The sequence below is a fragment of the Nomascus leucogenys genome, chromosome 4 (genome assembly GCF_006542625.1).
Source record: "Nomascus leucogenys isolate Asia chromosome 4, Asia_NLE_v1, whole genome shotgun sequence".
Classification (NCBI taxonomy): Eukaryota; Metazoa; Chordata; class Mammalia; order Primates; family Hylobatidae; genus Nomascus; species Nomascus leucogenys.
Genome location: NC_044384.1, coordinates 118,123,116 through 118,150,368, shown reverse-complemented (window position 1 = coordinate 118,150,368; position 27,253 = coordinate 118,123,116). Strand labels below are relative to the sequence as shown.

The following is a 27,253-nucleotide window of genomic DNA, read 5'->3' as shown; positions in this document are numbered from 1 at the left end:
TGTGTTTTGACTTACCCTTGACTTACCCTTACGTTGAACATCTTTTCATGTATGTATTGGCCATTTGCATATCTTCTTTGCAGAAATGTCTATTCAAATCTTTTGCCCATTTTAAAATTGGGTTGTCTTTTATTGAGTTTCAGAAGTTCTTTGTAGTTTGCATACAAGTGCCTGGTCAGATCTGTGATTTGCAGATATTTTCTCCAATCTTGTGGGTTTTTTTCCTACACTTTCTTGATGGTGCCCTTTGAAGTACAAAGGTCTTTTGTTTGTTTGTGTTTCTGAGACAGAGTCTTGCTCTGTAACCCAGGCTGGAGTGCAGTGGCACAATCTTGGCTTACTGCAGCCTCCGCCTCCCAGGTTCAAGCTATTCTCCCACCTCAGCCTCCTGAGTAACTGGGCCTACAGGCATGCACCATCATGCCCTGCTAATTTCTGTACTTTTAGTAGAGACGGGGTTTCACCATGTTGGCCAGGCTGCTCTTGAACTCCCAACCTCAAGCTGTCCACCTGCCTTGGTCTCCCCAAGTGCTGGGATTACAGGCATGAGCTGCCACACCCAGCCAGGTCTTTTATTTTGATGAAGTCCGGTTTATCAATTTTTTTGGATGTTCATGCTTTCAATGTTATACCTAAGAAACCATTGCATAATCCAAGGCCACCAAGATTTATGCTTATGTTTTCTTCTAAGGGTTATAATTTTAGCTCTTATATTTATTTAAGTCCCTGAGCCATTTTGAATTTTTTTTTATATGAAGTGAGATAGGGGGTCCAAATTCATTGTTTTGCTTGTATATATCTAGTTGTACCGGTACCATTTCTTGAAAAGACTTCTTTCTCCATTTAAATCAGTGCTCATAAATTTAAGAGTTTATTTCTGGATTCTCTTTATTTTAGCCAATTTTATAATTTTATTTTAGATTATCTGTTCTGTTCCATTGATCTCTATGTCTACCCTTATGCCAGTGAACACATTGTTTTAATTGCTGTAGCTTTGTAGTAAATTTCAAAATCTGGAAGTTTGTGTCCTTCAACTTTTTTTTTTTTTCAAGATGATTTAAGTTATTCTGGGTTCCTTGCATTTTCATATGAATTTTTTGATCAGCCTTTCAATTTCTGTAAAAAAGACAGCTGTAATTTTGAGAAAGATTGCATTAAATCTATAGATTAGGAAGCATTGCTAACATAACACTAGTAAGTCTTTTAGTTCATGAACATGGATGTCTTTTGATTTATTTAAGCCTTCTTTAATTTTTCTCAACAATGTATAAGTTTTCAATATGGAAGTCTTATTCTTCCTTTGTTAAGTTTATTCCTAAGTATTTTGTTCATTTTGATGCTGTTGTAAATAGGATTGTTTTCTGAAGTTTATTTTCACGATGTTCATTGCTACTATGTGGAAATACAGTTTATTTTTATATAACTATATTGTATATTTACATGTTGTATCCTGCAGCCTTGCTGAACTCCTTGATTAGTTCTAATTGATTTTTGTGCATTTTTAGAATTTTCTATATGCAAGATCATGGCATCTGCAAATAGAGGTTGTTTTACTTCTTCCTTTCCAATCTGGATGTCTTTTTTTATCTTTTGTCTAATTGCTTTGGCTAGAACCTCCAGTATAATGTAGTATCAAATGGCCATGTATTGCCATTTTTATGAAACAGTGATAGGGCATAAAATATTTTATATTACTCAATATTAGAATATGGTGGCTGCATGAAATTAGTAACACCCTATTTGTAGGACAGTAATTGGGGCTGTTCTGATCTAGTAGTATAAAAACAATTACTTTTTTTCCACATTGATTAAAGAACATTTTCACAATTTCCTTTTTTTTTTCTTTCCAGGTTTTCTCAAACAATGATGAAGGCCTTATTAACAAAAAGTTACCCAAAGAACTTCTGTTAAGGTAAGTGTAGATAAATTCTGGATGAAGAGTTTAGATCTGATTTAGTCATCAAGTTCCAAGACTATCTTCTTTCTCACTGTGAGTCCACAGCATAGAAAAACAGACAGAATTAGCCTAACTGACTTTTTGTTTTTGTTTTATAGAATGCTGTTCAGCTTGTTGTTAAATTTTACTTGGTCTAATCCAGAATGTACTAAGTATGTACATAGCATTGGTCTGGATTCTTTTTGTAATGTGGTAAGTATTGTAATAATCTTCAGTAGGTGCCATTGTTTTGTTTTCGGTAGATAATCGTGATGAAGTCAGTAATATGAGGAGAGATTATTGCAAGGTTGTAAGCTCCTGAAGTCATAAAGTTTTTGATGTTTTCAGACAAATGAGTTTTAAAATAAATACAAAAAAATAAGCACAGTTATGAGATGTTCTTAGCACTTAAAATGCTGTCAACCCCAAGTATTGGTATGTTTTTATTCATATGAGAAGTATAAGTGACAGTAGTATAAAATAGGCTTTTTGTCTTTTATTTCTGGCATCACTGAATATACAGTAAATGTTATTTTGGTTGTTGTTTTTACTAAGTAAAGCTATCAACAAACATTTGTTAGCCTGGAGGCACTTCAGTTTTCTTTAGTATTATGCAATCATCAAAAGAAATCTTATTTTAAGGCTAGGAGTGGTAGCTCATGTCTGTAATCCGAGCACTTTGGGAGGCCGAGGTGGGTAGATCACTTGAGGCTGGGAATTCGAGACCAGCCTGGCCAATGTGATGAAACCCTGTCTCTACTAAAAATACAAAGCAATTAGCCAGGCGTGGTGGTGCACACCTGTAATCCCAGCTACTGGGGAGGCTGAGGCATAAGAATTGGGAGGCTGAGGCAGGAGAATCATCTGAAGCTAGGAGGCAGAGGTTGCAGTGAGCCTAGACTGTGCTAACTGCACTCCAGCCTAGGTGACAGAGTAAGACTCTGTCTCAAAAAAAAAAAAAGCTTATTTTTGTTTTAGATGTTGTTATATTTTAATTCTTTATGAGGAATTAATAGGTGTATACATGGTAATCCTTGATTGTCATTCCCCTAACTGTTTCTCTTATCACTGATACTCCACAAAACAACAGCAACAGAAACCAGGTTTTGCGATCAAATAACTATAGGAAACAAACTGTAGTCCTATAGGGTTAACAAAACCTATAGGACTTCACAGGGCCTTGATAGGCTAGTGTGCACGGCGATGATACAAGTCGGGTAATAGTGCCATTTCAAACTTACTGACAGTGGAATCCTTTTTTTTTTAATTAATTAATTTATTTATTTATTTTTTTGGTGAGACGGATATTTACTCTTGTTGCCCAGGCTGGAGTGCAATGGTGTGATCTCAGCTCACCGCATCCTCTGCCTCCCAGGTTCAAGTGATTCTCCTGCCTCAGCCTCCCGAGTAGCTGGGATTACAGGCATGTGTCACCGCGCCCAGCTAATTTTTGTATTTTTAGTAGAGACGGGGTTTCACTGTGTTGCCCAGGCTGATCTCAAACTCCTGATCTCAGGTAATCCGCCCACCTCGGCCTCCCAAAGTGCTGGGATTACAGGCATGAGCCACTGCGCCTGGCTGGAATCCTTTTAATATTCCACAGAAAATTTGGGGGAAATGCTGACATACAATAAGAGATTGACCAGATGACTCCATTCCCTGGCTGTACTAAATCTCACTTTAACATTTGGGGAATGACTCTGAGTTTTGTTTAAATATTGGGAATAATTATTTTCATCTCTTCCCAAGTTCACCACAGAACCACTTTGTAGATGCCACAGATTACTCACATTTGCTGTCATCAGGTTATTAGACATTTTTCCTTCAGTTAGAAATGGGGTAAGGACTTAGCTTCTTTGTGGTAGTGATCACATTTCAGGGACTTCAGAGGGTGTTTCATTAGTCATCAGGTGTTGTTTGACACTGTTGTCATGAGCTCCTTCTCAGTTGATTAAAAAAACTGAGACAGGATTGTATGAAAAATATCAATTATATTTTCCAATAAAACAAATATTTGGATAAGAGAGAATGTTCTTTGGCATTTTTGACAAGTTTAAAGTAAGAAAGTGGTGACAAGAAAGAAATGTGTGTTTGCCATGTAAACCCAAAAGGCTTTGCTCAAGCACAGTAAGTTGTTATAAGCAATACAGCTGTGTCACGGTGGGCAGGTTGTCACTATACAACTGCACAGATGCCATCCACATAGACTACAGTGTAGATGGTGCCCCCTAGGATTATGCAGTGCTTCCAGTCTGGGTCTGAACATTTCTCTAGAACGAGCATCAAGCTGTAATCTAAATATGGTATTCTTACCCTGGGGAATCATAAGCAGCTTCAGGCAGGCCCGTGTTGGTCACTAAACACTAGGGTGTGATTAAACTCCACCCTTCTCATGCATACTTCTGCTGTGACTCAAGGCTACTAACTGAATGGTTTTTTTCCTTCTGGTAGAGTTGGCTTTTGTACTCTACTCAGCCATGGAACAGTTTCTGTCTGTTGATACCAAAAAAATAAAAAGGAATTATATCACTTTCTATGGTAGTGTGATTTCTAAACTGCAGTCTTGGAAACTTCAGTTCTTTTAAAGATCCATGATGGACTCAGCTGTTAGGAATTCTGGAGGTTGTCATCACTACTTATAGCTTTTGAATCATGCCATAAAGCTCATACATAGATCACTTTTCAGAAAGAATTGCCATTTGAGAGCAAATGTTAATGTCTCTTCATAGACTTATGTTCCCACTTGTATTCTTATTTCAGAGTCTGTAAGGGGAATTTAAAATATTGCCACTACAGATCTTCTCCAACTCGTGAGTCTCAAAATTAACTCTAGCCAACCATGTATTTTAATTTAAGAATTTTTTGTTGGCCTTTAAATCATTTCTATCATTTTACCTTCAGACTTTACATTCTCTGTGTAGCTTTCCCCCTTTTCCTAGCTATGCTTTCTTTTTTTTTTTTTGAGACGGAGTCTCGCTGTGTTGCCCAGGCTGGAGTGCAGTGGCGCAGTCTTGGCTCACTGCAAGCTCCACCTCCCAGGTTCACGCCATTCTCCTGCCTCAGCCTCCCGAGTAGCTGGGACTACAGGTGCCTGCCACCACACCCGGCTAATTTTTTTTTTTTTTTGTATTTTTAGTAGAGATGGGGTTTCACCGTGGTCTCAATCTCCTGACCTTGTGATCCGCCTGCCTTGGTCTTCCAAAGTGCTGGGATTACAGGTGTAAGCCACTGCGCCCGGCCTTTCCTAGCTACCCTTTCTAAGAAAAATTTTGAAGAAGGGTTTGAACCAGATTTCCTAAGCATCCATCTTCATCATTAGTTAATTCCACAACATTGGGTGTAACAAAGCCCCCACCTCATGAAGCTTAAATCTTTATTATTTTCTGCTCAGTTTTCATTATCTACCCTTGGCTTATATTTTTATTTCATATTGTAGACTTCTTTGGGACAGTGTAGTCTGTTGTTCCTAATCTTGTTGAATTCCTATTTACCTTCAGTCTTACTTCCTCAATACATGTGAATTCTTTGACTTTGTGACAGACTTACTTGCTTTCAGTCCAGATCATTTTCTCTTCTGCCACTTTTGACTGCTTCTGTTACCGTCATCTTTAATTCTCAACCAGCTTCCAATACTGATCACATCAACTGAAGCTTCAGCTTCCCCTTTGGAACCATTAACAAGCATAATCTGAAATAATATGTGCTTTTCATCTCTCTGTTATTACTTTGAATCCACTCAGAAAAATCTATGTTTTCTTTTCATCTGATTTTATTGGTAGTTTTAAGAATATATATTATTTACAGATTACTTCTCTACTACCCATTTTTAGTTTGTTACTGAACAAGTTCTTACAGTTTTGCTTTTTTAAATCCAGCTCTTGCTCGTAAATTAAGGCTACTGAAGTTTTTTCCCTACCCTTTGCTCTCACATAGCCCAACAAACAGCTTTTAGTATTATTCCTCCTGGGGAGTCAGTCACATAATTTTTATAACAGTGGAAGTACTTAATTTGTTGCAACCATTATCTGTTAGTGAGTTGGATTATCCTTGCATATATTTTTCCACATTATTATTGTCCATATTACTGTTGGAATCAGACTTTCTGGGTTCAGATTTCAACTCTTCTCATTTATTAGTTGTGTGACCTTAGTTACTTAACTCTCTGGGCCTTAATTTGCCCATCTGTAAAATGGGAATAGTAATAGTTCTTACCTTATGGGGTTGTTGTTCTTAGAGTACCTGCCATGTAAGTATTAAATAAATGTTAGCTCTTATTGTTACTAATATCAATTTTTGGATGCCCAAATATTTAATAAATGCTATTTGACAATGCAGTCAGCTTTAACGCAAACAACTGATGAATCCAGCTCTTAATATGGATCTTAATATATGCTACTGCTAACAATATCTCAGTAAAGTACCTCATTATTAAGTAACTCTGTGAAGGCCTAATGCTTCATTTCATTAAACTGGACTAATTCAATCTCAATAGAAATTGCATACTACTATCTTATATTAAACTGACAGTTACAATTGCTTAAGCACATGTATGGTGTTGTGACACCTGATTTACAACTGCAATTCCCTTGCATTATAAAAAAAGAGTCTCTTGGAGGGAACTCTTCACTTTTTGAGGAAAAAAAAATGTCTTCTGTGAATTGAATATTGACCTAAAACTCAGATTATAAATTTTAATAGTAATTTGACTTTAAGTTTTAATTCCTATTATGGTTGCTTTCAGATGTTAGTGATGAAGTAAAAGCACGTGTAAAACCCCTCATAGGAGACAGCAAGTGATACCTGCAGTAAACAGCTTAAAACATCCTGAGGAGACGAAGCTCTAGTATGTCATAAATAATAATGAAAGAAAATTACTAGACACATTTAGAAAATTAAATTACCATTATTGATGTAATTTTCTTTCCTTTTTAAATTTGTGTGGATACATGATAAAATTTATTGGCTTGATAAAGGAAGATTTAGTTGCCCCAAATGAGGGATTTGAGCCTAATAATTCTGGGCAATATGAAATCAAAGACACAATTTCATATAATATGACAGTTTTAGTAGTTGAATTTGCTTGGGAAAATTATAAAATGACTAGCACATCATTTTCAAATTTTCCTTTTCTTAAATTTGTAAGCCAATCCCATGAGTGAAAATCATTATGGTTTTTGTTGGAATCATTAAGATATAGCCCAGTGCTTATCATAGTCCTTGGCAAGCAGTGCAGTAAAGGGCTCATTCCTGTTATGGGTGTCATTGAGTAGGTCTTGTTGCCTGCTGGTTGGTTTCAGCACTCCATGGACTTTTTTAAGGACTGCTGCCTCTATTTCCTGCTGTCTGTGATGCCTGCTGCCTTATATATATTCCAGGGCATCCTAACAGGTAAGATGCTCTTCTGGGGGTACATGCTGCAATTTCAAATTTAAGCATCTGTGCAGATTTTCCCTCTTTGCCAAAGAGTTTTTTTAGGTTGGTTTGCTTGCTCTCGTGGTTGTTTTTTGACTTGTGTGTGGCAATGTGGGACTGAACAAATATGTATGTTGAAATCAAATGCAGAAGCTTAAAAGCCCTCATTTTCATTACCTCCCTAAACTGTTATGTACTATTTTAGGGTTGGCACCAAGGTCCAAATTGGCAGAAGCAAATTTTCTTTAGTCTAGGTTGGGGTTATGCTTGTATATGAAAACTCTGAGGATGACTTTGGATTTTATATCTATATTGAGATGCCATGAAACACCAATAGAGCTCTTCTGATGGGAAGGATAGAAACTAGATACATTTTGCCTCAGAGCCTTATCCCTAGCAAATTATATTAGAGATCTATTCATTTAAAAACTGTCAATTCAGTACACAGAAAAGATGGGTGAATTTGACTGTATGAATAGTGAAGTATGGTAAAATTATACCATACTAAAGATAAACAGTACAGTGGTGGATGAAATAATTAGATACACATTATAAGCAAGGGCATTATTCTTCAATATGCAGAGAAAAAAACTCAAAATTATTAAGAATAAGGTAGATTGATTTTATTAGAAATACAGTTTGAGGAGGCCACAAACAAAAGAATAAATACAAATGGCTAATAAATGTATAAAGAGATGCTCAACAAGGCCCATATTTAAATACAAATCAAAATAACAATAAGATGTTACCCAAAAGTTTGATAATATTAGGTTTCGGCAAGGAGATACGAGATACTTTAGGTGGGAATATAAACTGTAGCAGCCATTCTGTAGGGCCACTGGAAAAAATTTTTTAAATGCTAAATGTATGTATTCACGAATTCCATTTCTAGAAATTTACTAACATATATTTGCAAAAGCACACTGAGGCATATATACAGGATGATTACTGCAGCATTTTAAAAACTTCAGTTATGCAGAATTGGATTACTCATAATTCTTGGTTAATGATACATTTTACCATTGATCCATGCATTGCCCTCTTTTATTCATTTCGTAATATAAGGAATGTACATAAATGCTGCCCCTCCTCGTTCCCCACCATCAAGGTAACCCAAATGTCCAACAACGATAGACTGGATTAAGAAAATGTGGCACATATACACCATGGAATACTATGCAGCCATAAAAAATGATGAGTTCGTGTCCTTTGTAGGGACATGGATGAAACTGGAAAACATCATTCTCAGTAAACTATCGCAAGGACAAAAAACCAAACACCGCATGTTCTCACTCATAGGTGGGAATTGAACAATGAAAACTCATGGACACAGGAAGGGGAACATCACACTCCGGGGACTGTTGTGGGGTGGGGGGAGGGGGGAGGGACAGCATTAGGAGATACACCTAATGCTAAATGACGAGTTAATGGGTGCAGGAAATCAACATGGCACATGGATACATATGTAACAAACCTGCACATTGTGCACATGTACCCTAAAACCCTAAAGTATAATAAAAAAAAAAAAGGAAAAAAAAATATTATCAACAACTTTGTATTTATGATTTCTTGCTTCTTAAAACTTTTCATCTTAAATATATTTTGACTAAACAATATGTTTACTTTTGCTTGTTTATTAACTTTGTAAAAAAATTATATGGTACATTCTTAGAAATGTTTTTCACTCAAAATTATGTTACGAAACGTGATTCTTGTTGCTCTGATTGGCTGTTGCTCATTCATTTTTACTGCTGTATAATATTCTACTGTGTGAATGTACCAAAATTTTATTTTTTCCCCCTTTACTGAGTATTTTGGTTGTTTCCAGTGTTTTATCAGTTAGAGCAGTGCTGCTTTGGACATCCTTGTAGATGTCTCCTGGTGCACAAATACACAATTTTCTCTAAAAGTAGAATTTCTGAGGGTTATAGGCTATACTGATATTTAACTTTATAAAGAAATATCAAATCATTTTTCCAAAGAGGTCTTACCAGTTTATATTCACACAAAGAGTGGGTAAGAGATTCAGTGCCAAACTGAATCACTTTCCAACACTTAGTGTTGTCACATATCTTAATTTTTGCCAAAGAAGTGTAGAATGGCACCTTATTGTGCTTTTGTTTTGAATTTCCCTGGATTCTAGTAATGGTGAGCATCTGTTCATATGTTTATTAGTCACACATGTTTCCTCTTCAGTGAAACACGTATTTTTGTTTTTGGCCTATTGGGTTATTGGCTTATTGATCTGTAGTTCTTTATATTCTCAGTATAATCTTTGTACTGATATTAATGTTTAGCTGACAAATACTTTATCCCATCTTCTAACTTGTTTTTTTCACATTCTAAGGCATTTTTTAATGAATACCTTTTCTGAAGTCAAATGTATCAATCTTTTCTTTTATGCGTAGCGTTTTTTGTGCTTTCTTAAGGAACTTCCTCTTTACCCTGAAGACAAAAAGATAGTCACATGTATTTTCTTCTGAAAGCTTAAAAATTATGTTTTTGATATTTCAGTTTTTAATCACTCTGGTATGTATGTTTATATATAAGATAAGAATACATTTTTGTTTTCTTTTGCATATGGATTATCAATTTTTCCAGGTTCGTTTGTTGAATGATCCTTCCATTTCTACATAGAAATGCCCTATCACCTCTGTCATATATTTATGAGTATTTCTAGTATTTAGTATTTTCTGTGTGTCAATACTACATATTTGGTAAGGCATCTGTATTTTTGAGTGACCAGGGCCCACAAATTTATTTCTCATACTGTCTTTATCTGATTTTTGAATTAATATAAGCCTCAAAGAATTGAGTTGAGCAGTATTCCCGTGTTTTTCTGTTCTCTGAAAGCATCTATTTGTCTTGGTTTAATTGTTCCTTGAAAGTCTGTTAGAACTATAAAATTATGTGAGGCTAGAATTTTCTTTTTGGGAAATTAATTATTACTTTAATTTGTTAGAAATGAATAGTATTTTTCAAGCTTTTTTTCTGTTTTTTCTTGAGTCACTTTTACTAATTTTATTTTTCTAGGAGTGTGTCCACTTTGAGTTTTACACTGGTAAAACTCTTGGTAGCTGTCTTTTTATTTCCTTTGTAAACTCTGCTGTATTCTGTTGTAATGTTACTTTCTTCCTTAATATTGTTAGTTTATGCTCAAGTGTTCCCTCCTTGATTAATCTCACTAGAAGTTTACCTATTTCATTAGTCTTTTCAAAAACTAGCTTTTGGCTTCATTCTTTTCTATTGTTTCTTCATTTCTATTTTAATAGTTTCCATTCATATCTCTGTAAAAATTTTTTCTTTGAGTTTTATTCTGTTTTCTTTAGCTACCTTCATAAATTGGACATTTAATTGCTTATTTTTTGAGCCTTAGACAGTTAACTCAAAGCTCTACTTCTGTTGCATTCTACAAATTTTGAACTGTAGTGTTTTTCTTATTCAGTTTCAAATATTTATCATGTACCACTTTTGCTTCTTTGACCCATACGTTTTTTTTAAAAAAAAGCTTTATTGTAAAATACAATATATAGTCAGAGAACTACACAAAACAAATATATGAAACAAATATCCTTGTAGACACCACCTAAGTCAATAAACTTTGCCAGTCACCAAAGAAGCACCTCTGCTCCCATTCAAATCACAACTGCCTTTTTCCTCTTCTGAAGGAACCACTATCTTGACTTATAGCTATCACTGTGTTTTATTTCTTTGTAGATTTATCACCTACATGTGCATCCTTAGACATTACAGCTAGTCTTGCCCATCTAAAAAAAATTGTAAATCTTTGAAGTCTCAGTTAATCTACAGGTCGCCTCTCTATCTTTCTCTTCCATACATTTGTCTGTTGAAGAACTTGGGTTATTTGGCCTGTAGAAGTTCCCACAGTCTGGATGCTTATTGTGTCCTCATGATGCAATTTCAAGTTTCCTCCATCCTTTATATTTCTTGGAAGATTGACAATTGGATCCAGAGACTTTATCAGATTGATTCTACCCCTTTGGTAGGACTTTCTGTGGTGCTGTATTTGTTCATCAGGAGTCATACGATGTCTGGTTTTATATTTTTTGAAATGCTAGTGTCGATGCTTATTGTCTACATCATTAATTTATTGGGGCTGCAAAGTGGTGATACTCTTAATTCTTTTTTTCCCACTTATTGGAATACTTTCATAAAGAGGCACTTCAGTTCTATTTGAGTGCCCAGTGTTATATTTTATATAGGAAAGGTGGGGAAAATGCTTGATTCTATCCTTTTATTTGCCAGTTTTAGAAATAATGAGATATATAAAGGTATGATGAGAAACAAAATATTTACATAGTTTCAAATAGTCTTTCCAATAGATAAATGTTAATTACAAAAGGAAAAATGCTAACTATAATCGGGCAGTCTGGCAGACACCACTTAAGCAAATGATCAAAGTTAGCATCACCAGTAACAATACAGATAGACATCATATGCCTGCTCATGCGATGTAGAGCACAATATCATATCTGTGGCATTCCTGACAAAAATTTATAACCCGAATCTAATCATGAGGAAGCATCAGATCTACACACAAGGACATTCTACAAAGTAATTGGCCTATTTGCTTTTAAACATATTGAAGTTATGACAGATAAAGGCTGAGGAAGTGTTCCAGATTAATGGGTACTGAAGAGAAGCCATGACAGCCAAATGCAATATATGATCCTGAATTGGATCCTGGGTCAGATTATTTTTCTTTTGCACTAGGACCATTAATGGGACAGTTGGCAGATTTTGAATAATATCTGTAGATTAGATAATAGTAATATATTACTGTTAATTTCCTTATTTTGATAATTATACTGCATTTGTAAAAGAATATTCTTGTTTGGGGGAAATATTTGAGAATTTAAGGGTAGACGGGCATCATGTCTACAACCTACTCTCAAACATTTCAGAGAAAATGAGATATATATATATATAATATATTAAATATGTAGAGAAAACGATAATGCAAATGCAGTATAATTTAGCTTTGGCAAATTTGGGTGAAGAATATGCAAAAATTCTTTGTCATACTTTTGCAACTTTACTGTAAATCAGAAATTATTTAAAAATAAAAACTAGTTTGTTTCTCATCCTCTGAAGGTGACCACATAGATTTTTTTAAAAAAGTTATAAATTTATGAATTGAAACATATTTGATAATTTTCAGTCCATTGAAATTACCTTTACTGAAAATCAAATTGTCCTGTCTTTGGCTCCTGAGTCCATTTACATGATCTTAGTAGGGTTTGTTTGTTTTTAGTTTTTTTTTGTTGTTTTTGTTTGTTTGTTGAGGCAGGGTTTTACTGTGTTATCCATGCGGCCTTGAACTCCTCAGCTCAAACAATATTCCAGCCATTGCTTCCTCAGTAGCTGGAACCACAGGCACCTGCCACTGCACCTGGCTTCTTGTAGCTTTTGCTGGTTTGCTTCCTATCTAAGATAGGATATACCAGGCTCATCTCATATAGTCCCTACCCCAGACCTGGAATTAGCCATTTCTTTAGAAGTATTGGTTTCTTTCTATGGGAAAGGGTATTTCAAGGTTATAGTCTGGTTGCTAGAGATATTCATGATTATTGGGCCGATTATTATTTCTAGGCATTTTCAGTACACTGAATTTATATCATATGAGAAACTTATAATTTCATACTTATATTGCTCATTCAAATTTAGGACTACAGGTATCACTTAATGTCATCAATCTTATGTCTCTATCTTCTTTCATCCACACCGATAGTCCTAGTTCTGGCACAGGAGATTGTAGAATTAGAATATCCCGTGTTACTCGTTTGCTTTATTCTACATTACACACATAACAGCCTCAGAATAACACTTAACACAGTTGTCATCAACATGAGTACTAAAAACAGGTAATAAGTTTTCTTCTTCCTATTTCTCTCAGCCCCCATTTTTTGAGATCTTTCTTCTTTTTTGATGTTGGTGTTTAATGCTGTATTATAATAATTCCCTCTCAGAACTGCTTTTGCTGCATCCTTAAAGTTTTGGTATGTTGTGTGTCCATTTTCATTTATCGCAAGATTTTTTATATTTTCCTCTTAATTTCTTCTTTGACTCATTGGTTGTACAGAAGCATGTTGTTTAATTTTAGAAATTCTTCTTTTTATTGGTTTCTAGTTTCATACCATTGTGATTAGAAAACATATTTGATGTGATTTCAAGCTGCTTAAATTAGTTAAGACTTACTTGGTGGCCTAACATATGATCTATCCTGGAGAATGTTCTGTGTGTGCTTGAGAAGAAGGTGTATCCTGCTGCTGTTGGGTGGAATATTCAAAATATGTCTGTTAGGTCCTCTTGATCTCAAATGTAGTTCAAGTACAATATTTCCTTATTGATTTTCTATCTAGATAATGTGCCATTGCTGAAAGCGGGATATCTGCTATCTCTGTCTACTATTTCTGTATTGCAGTCTTCTGCTAGCTGCCATTTCTATATTGCAGTCTATGGCTCCCTTCAGATCTGTTAATATTTGCTTTTATATATTTAGGTGCTCTGATGTTGACTGCCTATATATTTACAATTGTTATATTCTATCGATGAATTGATCCCCTTTGTCATTATATGATCACTTTGTCTCTTTTTATAGTTTTTGACTTAAAGTCTATTTTATTTGATATAAGCATATAGCTAATCAGTCTCTCTTCTTGATTTCCATTTGCATGGAATATCTTTTTCCATCTCTTTCAGTCTATGTGTATTCTTGCAGATAAAGTGGGTCTCTTGCAGATAGCATGTAGTTGGGTCTTTAAAAAAATACATTCAGCTACTTTATGTCTTCTGATTGGAGAATTTAATACATTTATATTAAAGATTATTGCTAGGTAAGGGCTGATTACTGCCACTTTGTTAATTATTGTCTAGTTATTTCATAGATCATTCTTCTTTTTGACGCACTTGATGTCTTCCTTTGTGATTATATGATTTTTCTGTAGTGGTATGCCTTCATTCCTTACATTTTATCTTTTGTGTATATACTGTAAGCTTTTGCTTTGTAGTTGCCACAAGGCTTACATAAAACATCTTACAGTTATAGCACGCTATTTTAAGCTGTTAATGACTTTAATCATATACAGGCCAGGCATAGTGGCTCACGGCTGTAATCCCAGCACTTTGGGAGACTGAGCGGGGAGGATCACTTGAGGCCAGGAGTTTGACACCAGGCATGCCAACATAACAAGAACTTTTCTCTAAAAAAGGAAAAAAAAAAATCACATACAAAAACTCTACATTGTTTCTTTCCTCCCCTTGACATTTTATGTTTTTGATGTCATAATTTACATTTTTAAACATTGTGTATCACTTAGAAATTATTGTAGCTATATTTATTTTTAATAGTTTTATTTTATTTTATTTTATTTTATTTTATTTTATTTTATTTTATTTTTTTGGAGATGGAGTCTTGCCCTGTTGCCTAGGCTGGAGTGCAGTGGCGCGATCTAAGCTCGCTGCAACCTCCGTCTCCCAGGTTCAAGCAATTCTCCTGCCTCAGCCTCCCGAGTAGCTGGGACTACAGGCGCACGCCACCACTCCTGGCTAATTTTTTGTATTTTAGTAGAGACGGGGTTCACCATTGTTACCTAGGCTGGTCTCGAACTGCTGAACTCAGGTAATCTGCCTGCCTCAGCCTCCCAAAGTGCTAGGATTACAGGCGTGAGCCACCACGCCCTGCCTCTTAATAGTTTTATATTTTAATCTTCATACTAAACATATGTGACTTATATATGCCATAATTATAGTGTTAGAGTATTCTGAATTTTACTATGTATTTTTACCAGTGAGTTTCCTACTTTCATGTTTTTATCTTATTAACATCATTTTCTTTTATCTTTAAGAATTATCCTTAATTATTTTCTGTAAGGTAGGTCTGATGGTGATGAACTCCCGAAGCTTTTTTTCGTTTGTCTGGAAAAGTCTGTCTCTCCTTCATTTCTGAAGGACAGCTTTGCTGGGTAAAGTATTCTTAGTAGGGAGGTTTTTAAAAAAAAAAAAATTATATATTTAAAAAAACATCTGAGATGGAGTCTAGTTCTGTTGCCCAGGCTGGAGTGCAGTGGTGCAATCTCGGCTCAATGTAACGTCCGCCTCCTGGGTTCAAGTGATTCTCCCGCTGCAGCCTCCTGAGTAGCTGGGATTACAGGCACACACCACCACTCCTGGCTAATTTTTCTGTATTTTTAGTAGAGACAGGGTTTCACCATGATCGCTAGGCTGGTAATGAACTCCTGACCTCAAGTGATCCACCCACCTCAACCTCCCAAAGTGTTGGGATTACAGGCGTGAGCCACCACACCCAGCCAAATTCTATATTTTGATTATGTCATCCTATTCTCTTGTAGATTATATGGTTTCTGCTAAGAAATTCGCTGATAAGGGTACTGAAGTTTCCTTGTATGTGGTATGCTGCTTTAACAATCCTCTCTTTCTTTAATTTTTGACAGTCTGCCAATCCTATGTTTTGGTGTAGTCTTATTTGGATTGAACTCGATTGGAGATTTTTGAGCTGCTTGTGTGTGAATATTCGTATCTATTCCCAGACTTGGGAAGTTTTCTGTTATTTAGTTACATAAGCTTTCTACCTGCTTCCACCTTTCTTTTTCTCTGCTCCTTTTGGGATCCACCCTCCTATAATTGGGTATGTATTACTTCACTTGTTGGTGCCACATAATTCTGATAGGCTTTCTTCACTCTTTTTCATTCTTTTTCCTTTTTGTTCCCGTGAGTGATGAATTTTAAATGCCCTGTCTTTGGGCTCACTGATTCTTTATTCTGCTTGATCAAGTCTGCTGCTGAAGCTCTCTGTAGAATTTTTCAGTTAAGTCATTGTGTTCTTAGCTACGGAATTTCTTTGGCTCTTTTTTTTTTGAGACGGAGTCTTGCTCTGTTGCCCAGGCTGGAGTGCAGTGCCACTATTTCGGCTCACTGCAACCTCCGCCTCCCAGGTTCAAGCGATTATCTGGCCTCAGCCTCCTGAGTAGCTGGGACTACAGGCGCATGCTACCACGCCCGGCTAATTTTTTGTATTTTAGTAGAGATGGGGTTTCACCGTGTTAGCCAGGATGGTCTCGATCTCCTGACCCTGTGATCTCTCGCCTCGGCCTCCCGAAGTGCTGGGATTACAGGCATGCGCTATTGCGTCCAGCCTGTTCGGTTCTTTTTATGGTTTCTATCTCTTTGTTGAACTAATTTTATGTATGTTTTCCTGATTTCATTTAGTTGTCTTAATGTAGCTCAGTGAGCTATGCAGTATAGAGAGACAACTATTTTTTATTCTTTTTTTATATTTTGAGACAGGGTCTCACTTTGTCACCCAGACTGGAGTGTAGTGGTGCAATCATAGCTCACTACAGCCTCGACTTCCTGAGCTCAAACCATCCACCTGCCCCAGCCTCCTAAGTAGATGGGACCACAGGAGTGTGCCACCACACCTAGCTAATTTTTAAATTTTTTTGTAGAGACAGGGTCTCGTCATATTGCCCAGGCTGGTCTCCAACTCCTGGGCTCCAAGCAGTCCTCCTGCCTCAGCCTCCCAAAGTGTTGGGATTACAAGCATGAGTTACTGCACCTGGCCTATTTCTAATTATTTGCCAGACAGTTTGTAAATCTCCATGTTTAGGGCTGGTTACTGGTGCTTTATTTTGTTCCTTTGATGCTGTCATGTTTCCCTGATTTTTGTGATTCTTGTGGCTGTGCATTGGTGTCTATGCATTTGAAGAAGTAGGGACTTATTCTGATCTTTGCAGAGTGGCTTTAGCAGGGAGAGCTCATCACCAGTCAGCCCATCCAGAGATTCTGGGAAGGCTATTTGGCTTCCAGCCCTCAATTCTTGATGGTTGTATTAAATCTACATTGTTAAAGCTTTTAGCTACTATATTATACTCTCTCTTTAATGCTTATTTAACTTATTATTTATTTTATTTATTTAACTTACTTAACATAAATTATTTATTATCCTAATAGCCAGACTGACTAGGAGGAAAAAGAGACAACATTTACCAATTTCAGGATAAGAGAGGAGATATCACTGCAGGTTTTACAGTTATTGAAATGATAGGCCAGGAGTGGTGGCTCACGCCTGTAATCCTAGCACTTTGGGAAGCTGAGGCAGGTGGATTGCCTGAGCTCAGGAGTTTGAGACCAGCCTGGGCAACACCGTGAAACCCCGTCTCTACTAAAATGCAAAAAAATTTGCCGGCATGGTGTTGTGCCTCTATAGTCCCAGCTACTTGGGAGGCTGAGGCAGGAGAATTGCTGGAACCCGGGAGGTGGAGGTTGCAGTGAGCCAAGATCGTGCCACTGCACTCAGCCTGGGTGTCAGAGTGAGACTCTGTCTCCAAGAAAAAAAAAAGATAATAAGACAATATTATAAACAACTTTATGCCAATAAATTTAAGAAGTTAGATGAAATAAATTCCTTGAAAGTCACAAACTGCCAAAACTCGCAAAGAAATAGATAATCTAAAGAATTCTTTTTTTTTACATTTTAAACTCCATCAAGTCCTGGTAAACGAAAGATTTCTATACATATTAAAGAAATTGAATTGGTGGTTGCAAAATCTTTCCTTCCAAAAACATGCAAAACCAGACGGTTTCAATGATGAATTCTGTCAAACATTAAAAAACAAAACAAACATCAAATTCTATATAAACTCTTCCAGAAATTTGTTTGTTTGTTTAAAGAATAGGGTCTCACTCTGTCACCCAGGCTGGAGTGTAGTAGCGTGATCATGGCTTACTGCAACCTCAACCTCCTGGACTCAAGCAATCCTCCTGACTCAGCCTTCCAGGCATCTGGGACTACAGATACATGCCACCATACTCAGATAATTGTTTTATTCTTTTGTAGTGGCAGGGTCTTATTATGTTGCCCAGGCTGGTCAACATAATATTTATTTATCAATTAAATATTTCACAACAAGTAAAAAACAAAAAAAATTAAAGAGGATATCAAGGATATATAAACAATATAAAAAGCATATAGAGATATAAAGGAATAAAGATTAGATCATCATCAGAGTTTTAAACAGCAAAGCTTTATGCCAGAAGAAAATGGAATAGCATAATTAAGATAATCAGGAAAAGAAAATATGAACCAAGTTAATATCCAGCAAAATTGACCTTTAAGTATAAAAGGCACAACTGTTATCAATGTATAAAAACTCAGAGAATATTGTTCAAAAATATTTTATTTTTGAGATAATATTCAAAAATATTTTATTGAAATAAAAATATATGCAATATATTGAATATATTCAAGGTATACATGACAACATGATTTAATATATGTATATATTCTATAATGATTACCACAATCAAAATGACACATCTGTCACCACTCATGCTGTACATTAGATCCTCAGAACTAATCTTATAACTGAAAGTTTGTACCCTTAGACCAACATCTCCCCATTTCCCCTGCTTTCCCAGCCGCTAGCAACCACTGTTCTACTCTCTGCTTCTATGAGTTCAACTTTTTTACATGCCACGTATAAGTGAGATCATAGAGTGTTTGTCTTTTCTATGTCTGACTTATTTCATAGTGTCCTACAGGTTCATCCATGTTGTCACAAATGGCAGGCAGGCTCTATTATGGCTAGAGAATATTCTATGGTTTAGTTAAAATGTGGAATCTAAAACCATGGTCATGAACTTTTTGTACATTGAACCGTTACGTTGAACTCTACTTTTCTTGGTACTTTCAATGGATCTTTTTCCCATTTAAAGTTGATTTTGAAACATGTATTAGTCATTTGGATAATATGGTTCACTAAGTTATGCAAATATTCCCCTTGTTAATACATTTTATAATATTAAAATATCACATTCATTAATATCACCATTGATCTCATCAGAAAAGTCTTTAAGAATTGAGAAGCTTTGTTCTTTTGGCTTAGGATTGACTTGGCGATGCGGGCTCTTTTTTGGTTCCATATGAACTTTAAAGTAGTTTTTTCCAATTCTGTGAAGAAAGTCATTGGTAGCTTGATGGGGATGGCATTGAATCTATAAATTACCTTGGGCAATATGGCCATTTTCACGATATTGATTCTTCCTATCCATGAGCATGGAATGTTCTTCCATTTGTTTGTATCCTCTTTTATTTCATTGAGCAGTGGTTTGTAGTTCTCCTTGAAGAGGTCCTTCACATCCCTTGTAAGTTGGATTCCTAGGTATTTTATTCTCTTTGAAGCAATTGTGAATGGGAGTTCACTCATGATTTGGCTCTCTGTTTGTCTGTGATTGGTGTACAAGAATTCTTGTGATTTTTGTACATTGATTTTGTATCCTGAGACTTTGCTGAAGTTGCTAATCAGCTTAAGGAGATTTTGGGCTGAGACAATGGGGTTTTCTAGATATACAATCATGTCATCTGCAAACAGGGACAATTTGACTTCCTCTTTTCTTAATTGAATACCCTTTATTTCCTTCTCCTGCCTGATTGCCCTGGCCAGAACTTCCAGCACTATGTTGAATAGGAGTAGTGAGAGAGGGCATCCCTGTCTTGTGCCAGTTTTCAAAGGGAATGCTTCCAGTTTTTGCCCATTCAGTATGATATTGGCTGTGGGTTTGTCATAGATAGCTCTTATTATTTCGAGATATGTCCCATCAATACCTAATTTATTGAGAGTTTTTAGCATGAAGTGTTGTTGCATTTTGTCAAAGGCCTTTTCTGCATCTATTGAGATAATCATGTGGTTTTTGTCTTTGGTTCTGTTTATATGCTGGATTACATTTATTGATTTGCGTATGTTGAACCAGCCTTGCATCCCAGGGATGAAGCCCACTTGATCATGGTGTATAAGCTTTTTGATGTGCTGCTGGATTCGGTTTGCCAGTATTTTATTGAGGACTTTTGCGTCAATGTTCATCAAGGATTTTGGTCTGAAATTCTCTCTTTTGGTTATGTCTCTGCCTGGCTTTGGTATCAGGATGATGCTGGCCTCATAAAATGTGTTAGGGAGGATTCCCTCTTTTTCTGTTGATTGGAATAGTTTCAGAAGGAATGGTACCAGTTCCTCCTTGTACCTCTGGTAGAATTCGGCTGTGAATCCATCAGGTCCTGGACTCTTTTTGGTTGGTAAGCTATTGATTATTGCCACAATTTCAGAACCTGTTATTGGTCTATTCAGAGATTCAACTTCTTCCTGGTTTAGTCTTGGGAGGGTGTATTTGTCGAGGAATTTATCCATTTCTTCTAGATTTTCTAGTTTACTTGCGTAGAGGTGTTTGTAGTATTCTCTGATGGTAGATTGTATTTCTGTGGGATCAGTGGTGATAACCCCTTTTTCATTTTTTATTGCTTCTTATTTCATTCTTCTCTCTTTTCTTCTTTATTAGTCTTGCTAGCAGTCTATCAATTTTGTTGATCTTTTCAAAAAAACCAGCTCCTGGATTCATTAATTTTTTGGAGGGTTTTTTTGTGTCTCTATTTCCTTCAGTTCTGCTCTGATTTTAGTTATTTCTAGCCTTCTGCTAGCTTTTGTGTTTGCTCTTGCTTTTCTAGTTCTTTTAATTGTGATGTTAGGGTGTCAATTTTGGATCTTTCCTGCTTTCTCTTGTGGGCATTTAGTGCTATAAATTTCCCTCTACACACTGCTTTGAATGTGTCCCAGAGATTCTGGTATGTTGTGTCTTTGTTCTCGTTGGTTTCAAAGAACATCTTTATTTCTGCCTTCATTTCATTATGTACCCAGTAGTCATTCAGGAGCAGGTTGTTCAGTGGCATCACGCTACCTGACTTCAAACTATACTACAAGGCCACAGTAACCAAAACAGCATGGTATTGGTACCACAACAGAGACATAGATCAATGGAACAGAACAGAGCCCTCAGAAATAATGCTGCATATCTACAACTATCTGATCTTTGACAAACCTGACAAAAACAAGCAATGGGGAAAGGATTCCCTATTTAATAAATGGTGCTGGCAAAACTGGCTAGCCATATGTAGAAAGCTGAAACTGGATCCCTTCCTTACACCTTATACAAAAATTAATTCAAGATGGATTAAAGACTTAAATGTTAGACCTAAAACCATAAAAACCCTAGAAGAAAGCCTAGGCAATACCATTCAGGACATAGGCGTGGGCAAGGACTTCATGTCTAAAACACCAAAAGCAATGGCAACAAAAGCCAAAATTGATAAATGGGATCTAATTAAAGAGCTTCTGCACAGCAAAAGAAACTATCATCAGAGTGAACAGGCAACCTACAGAATGGGAGAAAATTTTTGCAACCTACTCATCTGACAAAGGGCTAATATCCAGAATCTACAATGAACTCAAACAAATGTACAAGAAAAAAACCAACAACCCCATCAAAAAGTGGGCGAATGACATGAACAGACACTTCTCAAAAGAAGACATTTATGCAGCCAAAAAACACATGAAAAAATGCTCATCATCACTGGCCATCAGAGAAATGCAAATCAAAACCACAATGAGATCCCATCTCACACCAGTTAGAATGGTGATCCTTAAAAAGTCAGGAAACAACAGGTGCTGGAGAGGATGTGGAGAAATAGGAACACTTTTACACTGTTGGTGGGACTGTAAACTAGTTCAACCATTGTGGAAGTCAGTGTGGCGATTCCTCAGGGATCTAGAACTAGAAATACCATTTGACCCAGCCATCCCATTACTGGGTATATACCCAAAGGACTATAAATCATGCTGCTATAAAGAGACATGCACACGTATGTTTGTTGCGGCACTGTTCACAATAGCAGACTTGGAACCAACCCAAATGTCCAACAACGATAGACTGGATTAAGAAAATGTGGCACATATACACCATGGAATACTATGCAGCCATAAAAAATGATGAGTTCATGTCCTTTGTAGGGACATGGATGAAACTGGAAAACATCATTCTCAGTAAACTGTCGCAAGGACAAAAAACCAAACACCACATGTTCTCACTCATAGGTGGAAATCGAACAGTGAGAACTCATGGACACAGGAAGGGGAACATCACACTCCGGGGACTGTCGTGGGTTGGGGGGAGGGGGGAGGGACAGCATTAGGAGATATACCTAATGCTAAATGACGAGTTAATGGGTGCAGCAAACCAACATGGCACATGGATACATACATAACAAACCTGCACATTGTGCACATGTACCCTAAAACCTAAAGTATAATAATAATAAAAAAAAAGAATTCTAAACAAGAAAGAGGTTCATGACAGTTAAGGATTCAAATAGAAAAAAAAAAAAAGAATTGAGAAGCTAACAACTCAGAAGCCAATACAAGTTTTCCAAAATTCTAATTTTTTCTTAGAACTTGAATTTTATCATTGGTATAATTTTCCTTGAAGTGACATACTCAATTCATTAATTTTTAAAAAAATGTCTGCCAAGTACCCTTGTCTGAATTACCGTAATTTATGTCAGTTGTTCTTATATGTGAAAATGTGTTTCATGAAAAAAGTGGCTAGTTTAGCTTGCACCACAAACAATTGCTTTTCCTAAAGACAAACATTTTAAGTTCTTCTTGAGACTTTTAAATTTGTCACACAGAAATTAAAAAGATGTGTGCTCAAAAGTCAAGATTCATTAAAATTAGTATTTTGTTTCTGCTTAAAGTGAAATCAGCTTTTCTCCTCCCTCCCTTCCCTTTCTTTCATTCTTTCTTTTCTTTCCTTTCTTTTATCTTTCTTTTCCTTTCTTTCATTTCTCTCTTTCTCTGTTTCTCTCTTTCTCTTTCTTTCTCTCTCTCTTTCTTTCTTTCTTTCGCCATGGCAGTGAAGACTCTAAATATGATATATTGCCACTTTCTTGATTTGTGCTAAGGTAGTTTTACCTGCCATTTCTTTTGTATTATCAATGCAAATGTCAGTTAAAAAAAAAAAAAAAGATGTGCTTTTTCCTCAGTGGAAAAAGCAGATAACATCTTAGTATTAACTGTGAAGATAGTTTTGGCCTTACAGACCCCCCAAGAGGGTCTACAGGACTGGAACACACTTTGGAGACTGCTGCCCTAAGACATTGTCTGTTTTGTTTACTCACTTTGGTGTTCTTCTGTGGTTTTTATTTTAGAAAATTTTTCTTTCATTTATAATTCTATTCTTGAGTTCTGTTATCTCATCTTAAATTTTTCTAATTCTGATACACTGTTCTTTCATGTTGCTTATCATTTTCTTAAATTTAACTTATTTTGAAATAGTAGGTTACAGTTCTAATCTGTTTTGTGGACATATCTTTCTGGTATGTTTTAATCGTAGGGATATTATTCTGCTCTTTTTTTTTCTTTTAAAACTTTGCATGGGATTTGTGAAATTAGTTTTTCTTAATGGAGATGTAAGTGAGGAAAGCCTTTGGAATTTCATAAAGTTTCCTCTTAGTCATCGCCATTGTTGTTTAAGTGTTTAAGAAAGCAGCAGGTTGCTCTCATTTCCTGACTTTCTTCTCATCCCCAACCTTTGACCTTTACATCGACTTTACTACTTCTGTGTTCTCTGTTCTGCTTAATTTTTTTTTTTTTTTAGACAGGGTCTTACTCTATTGCCCAGGCTGGAGTGTAGCGAGGTGATCTCAGCTCACTGCAACCTCTGCTTCCTGGGTTCAAGTGATTCTCTTGCCTCAGCCTCCTGAGTAGCTGGAATAAAGGCGTGCCCCACTATGCCTGGGTGATTTTTGTGTTTTTAGTAGAGATGGGGTTTCACCTTGTTGGCCAGGCTGGTCTCAAACTGTTGGACCTCAAGTGATCCACCCACCTCAGCCTCCCAAAGTGCCGAGATTACAGGCATGAGCCACCACGGCTAGCCTCCTGTGTAATGTTTTTATTCCACCCTTAGCAGTTTCCTAAGTGTAGGATCCCATCCTAAAAGGTAGCTTTGGCCGTTGTTTTTGAGTTCATATGGCTCAGAATGCTTCAGCTCCTTTTAGAAATTAGTGTGGACTCCTTCCTTCCTTCCTTCCTTCCTTCCTTCCTTCCTTCCTTCCTTCCTTCCTCCCTCCCTCCCTCCCTCCCCCCTCCCTCCCTCCCTCCCTTCTTTCTTTCTTTCTTTTTCTTTCTTTCTTTCTTTCTTTCCCTCTGTGGCCCACGGTGCAAACTACTCCGCTCGCTGCTGCCCGCGCCGCGGACTGCCGCCGCACGCCACCGCTGCCTGCTTCTTCTCGTTTGGCTGCAGGCGCGCGGTCGCCATGTTGGCCACGCTGCTCACCAGCTCCTGACACTGAGTGCTCTGCCTGCCTCAGCCTCCCGAGCCCCTGCCCGGCCACCGCCCCGTCTGGGAGGTGGGGAGCGCCTCTGCCCGGCCGCCCCGTCCGGGAAGAAGTGAGGAGCGCCTCTGCCCGGCCGCCCCGTCCGGGAAGAAGTGAGGAGCGCCTCTGCCCGGCCGCCCCGTCCGGGAAGAAGTGAGGAGCGCCTCTGCCCGGCCGCCCCGTCCGGGAAGAAGTGAGGAGCGCCTCTGCCCGGCCGCCCCGTCTGGGAAGTGAGGAGCGCCTCTGCCCGGCCGCCCCGTCTGGGAAGTGAGGAGCGCCTCTGCCCGGCCGCCCCGTCTGGGAAGTGAGGAGCGCCTCTGCCCGGCCGCCCCGTCTGGGAAGTGAGGAGCGCCTCTGCCCGGCCACCCACCGTCTGGGAAGTGAGGAGCGCCTCTGCCTGGCCGCCCCGTCTGGGAAGAAGTGAGGAGCCCCTCTGCCCGGCCGCCCCATCTGGGAAGTGAGGAGCGCCTCTGCCCGGCCGCCCCGTCTGGGAAGTGAGGAGCGCCTCTGCCCGGCCGCCCCGTCCAGGAAGAAGTGAGGAGCACCTCTGCCCGGCTGCCCTGTCCGGGAAGAAGGGAGGAGCCCCTCTGCCCGGCCGCCCCGTCTGGGAAGTGAGGAGTGCCTCTACCCGGCCACCCCGTCTGGGAAGTGAGGAGCGCCTCTGCCCGGCCGCCCCGTCTGGGAAGTGAGGAGAGCCTCTGCCCGGCCACCCATCGTCTGGGAAGTGAGGAGCGCCTCTGCCCGGCCACCCATTGTCTGGGAAGTGAGGAGCACCTCTGCCCAGCCGCCCCGTCTGGGAAGTGAGGAGCGCCTCTGCCCGGCCACCCACCGTCTGGGAAGTGAGGAGTGCCTCTGCCCGGCCACCCACCGTCTGGGAAGTGAGGAGCGCCTCTGCCCGGCCACCCACCGTCTGGGAAGTGAGGAGCGCCTCTGCCCGGCCACCCCGTCTGGGAAGTGAGGAGCGCCTCTGCCCGGCCGCCCCATCTCTGAAATGAGGAGCGCCTCTGCCGGCCACCTATCGTCTGGGAGGTGAGGAGCGCCTCTGCCCGGCCGCCCCGTCCGGGAAGAAGTGAGGAGCGCCTCTGCCCGGCCGCCCCGTCCGGGAAGAAGTGAGGAGCGCCTCTGCCCGGCCGCCCCGTCTGGGAAGTGAGGAGCGCCTCTGCCCGGCCGCCCCGTCCGGGAAGAAGTGAGGAGCACCTCTGCCCGGCCGCCCCGTCCGGGAAGAAGTGAGGAGGCCTCTGCCCGGCCGCCCCGTCCGGGAAGAAGTGAGGAGCGCCTCTGCCCGGCCGCCCCGTCTGGGAAGTGAGGAGCGCCTCTGCCCGGCTGCCCCGTCTGGGAAGTGAGGAGCGCCTCGGCCCGGCCGCCCCGTCTGGGAAGTGAGGAGCGCCTCTGCCCAGCCGCCCCGTCTGGGAAGTGAGGAGCGCCTCTGCCCGGCCACCCATCGTCTGGGAAGTGAGGAGCACCTCTGCCCGGCCACCTATCGTCTGGGAAGAAGTGAGGAGCGTCTCTGCCTGGCCACCCCGTCTGGGAAGTGAGGAGCGCCTCTGCCCGGCCGCCCCGTGTCTGGGAAGAAGTGAGGAGCGCCTCTGCCCGGCCGCTCCGTCTGGGAGGTCTACCATGGAGGCCAGAAGCAATGTGGGGGCTGGACGTGGTGGCTCACGCCTGTGGTCCCGGCACTCTGGGGGGCGAGGCGGGTTGATCACTTCGGGCTAGGAGTTCGAGACCAGTCTGGCCAACTTGGCGAAACATGAAAAATACAACAGACAAACCAACCAACCAACTCAGTGACAACAAAACAGGTCTACCCTGGAGTCATACTCTAATTTTTTCTATTTTCCTCCCTTTCTGATCCTTTATCCCACTTTCTTTTTCTTCCTCTTCCTTCTCCCTCTTCTTTGTCAAATAGAGGATTGAGTTATTATCACTGATCCACATAAAGTCCCTCTCTACCTTATTTTAACTCCCACCCCCCATTTCTATTCCCCGACTTCCCATGTGTAACCTTCCTAATATGTTTGATACGCATCTTTTTGTTTGTATGTATTTTTAGAAAATGTTTATTGTTTTTGTGTGCAAAAAAAATTAATAAAAAAAAAAAAAGAAATTAGTGTGGACACCTCCACTCACATGCTATTTGATTGGTCAAAATTTCCTCCCAGTATCATCAGCTGCTGTTCTCACATTAGCTACTTGTGCTCTCTAGGGTATGTTAGCTGTTTTGGGATTCTCCTGAGGTCAAAGGCCCCTTGGCTCCCTCCTGCATAGACACTGATAATAGTGGGTCCTGTGGCACTTGGCAGTTTGGCCCTCATCCACCTGTATTTTGAGGTTTGTGGGGATACTTTATCAGTTAGGCTTTTTTCAACAGTCAAATGCATTACTTATTGAAGTACAATTTACAGACAATAAAATATGCCTTTTAAGGTAATCAATTCTATGAGTTGGGCAAACATTTTCAAACATAACTATCACCACAGTCAGCGTATAGAATTTTCTCTGTTTTTCTTTTTTCTTCTTCTTTTTTTTTTGAGACAAGATCTCACTCTGTTGTCCAGGCTGAAGTACAGTGGCATGATCACAACTCACTTCAACCTTGAATTCCTGGGTTCAAGCAATCCTCCCATCCCAGACTCCCAAGGACATATGACTACAGGTGCATGCTATCA

At 38.9% G+C, this 27,253-nt stretch overlaps 1 protein-coding gene across 6 annotated transcripts in view; it reads left to right on the top strand.

The window, feature by feature from the left end:
- FBXL2 (F-box and leucine rich repeat protein 2) overlaps positions 1-27,253 on the top strand; it is a 147,368-nt gene that overhangs the window by 18,374 nt on the left and 101,741 nt on the right. For 5 of the 6 annotated variants that reach the window (XR_004029797.1, XR_004029798.1, XM_003256832.4 and 2 more), the window contains one exon: positions 1,851-1,912. Coding sequence is in view for 1 of the 6 variants with exons in the window: in XM_003256832.4 (XP_003256880.1) it covers positions 1,851-1,912 (62 nt within the window). In the remaining 5 variants the exon portion in view is untranslated. Of the gene's footprint in view, positions 1-1,850; positions 1,913-2,055; positions 2,150-27,253 lie in introns of those variants that run through there. The other variant, XM_030812215.1, reaches the window with a different exon arrangement.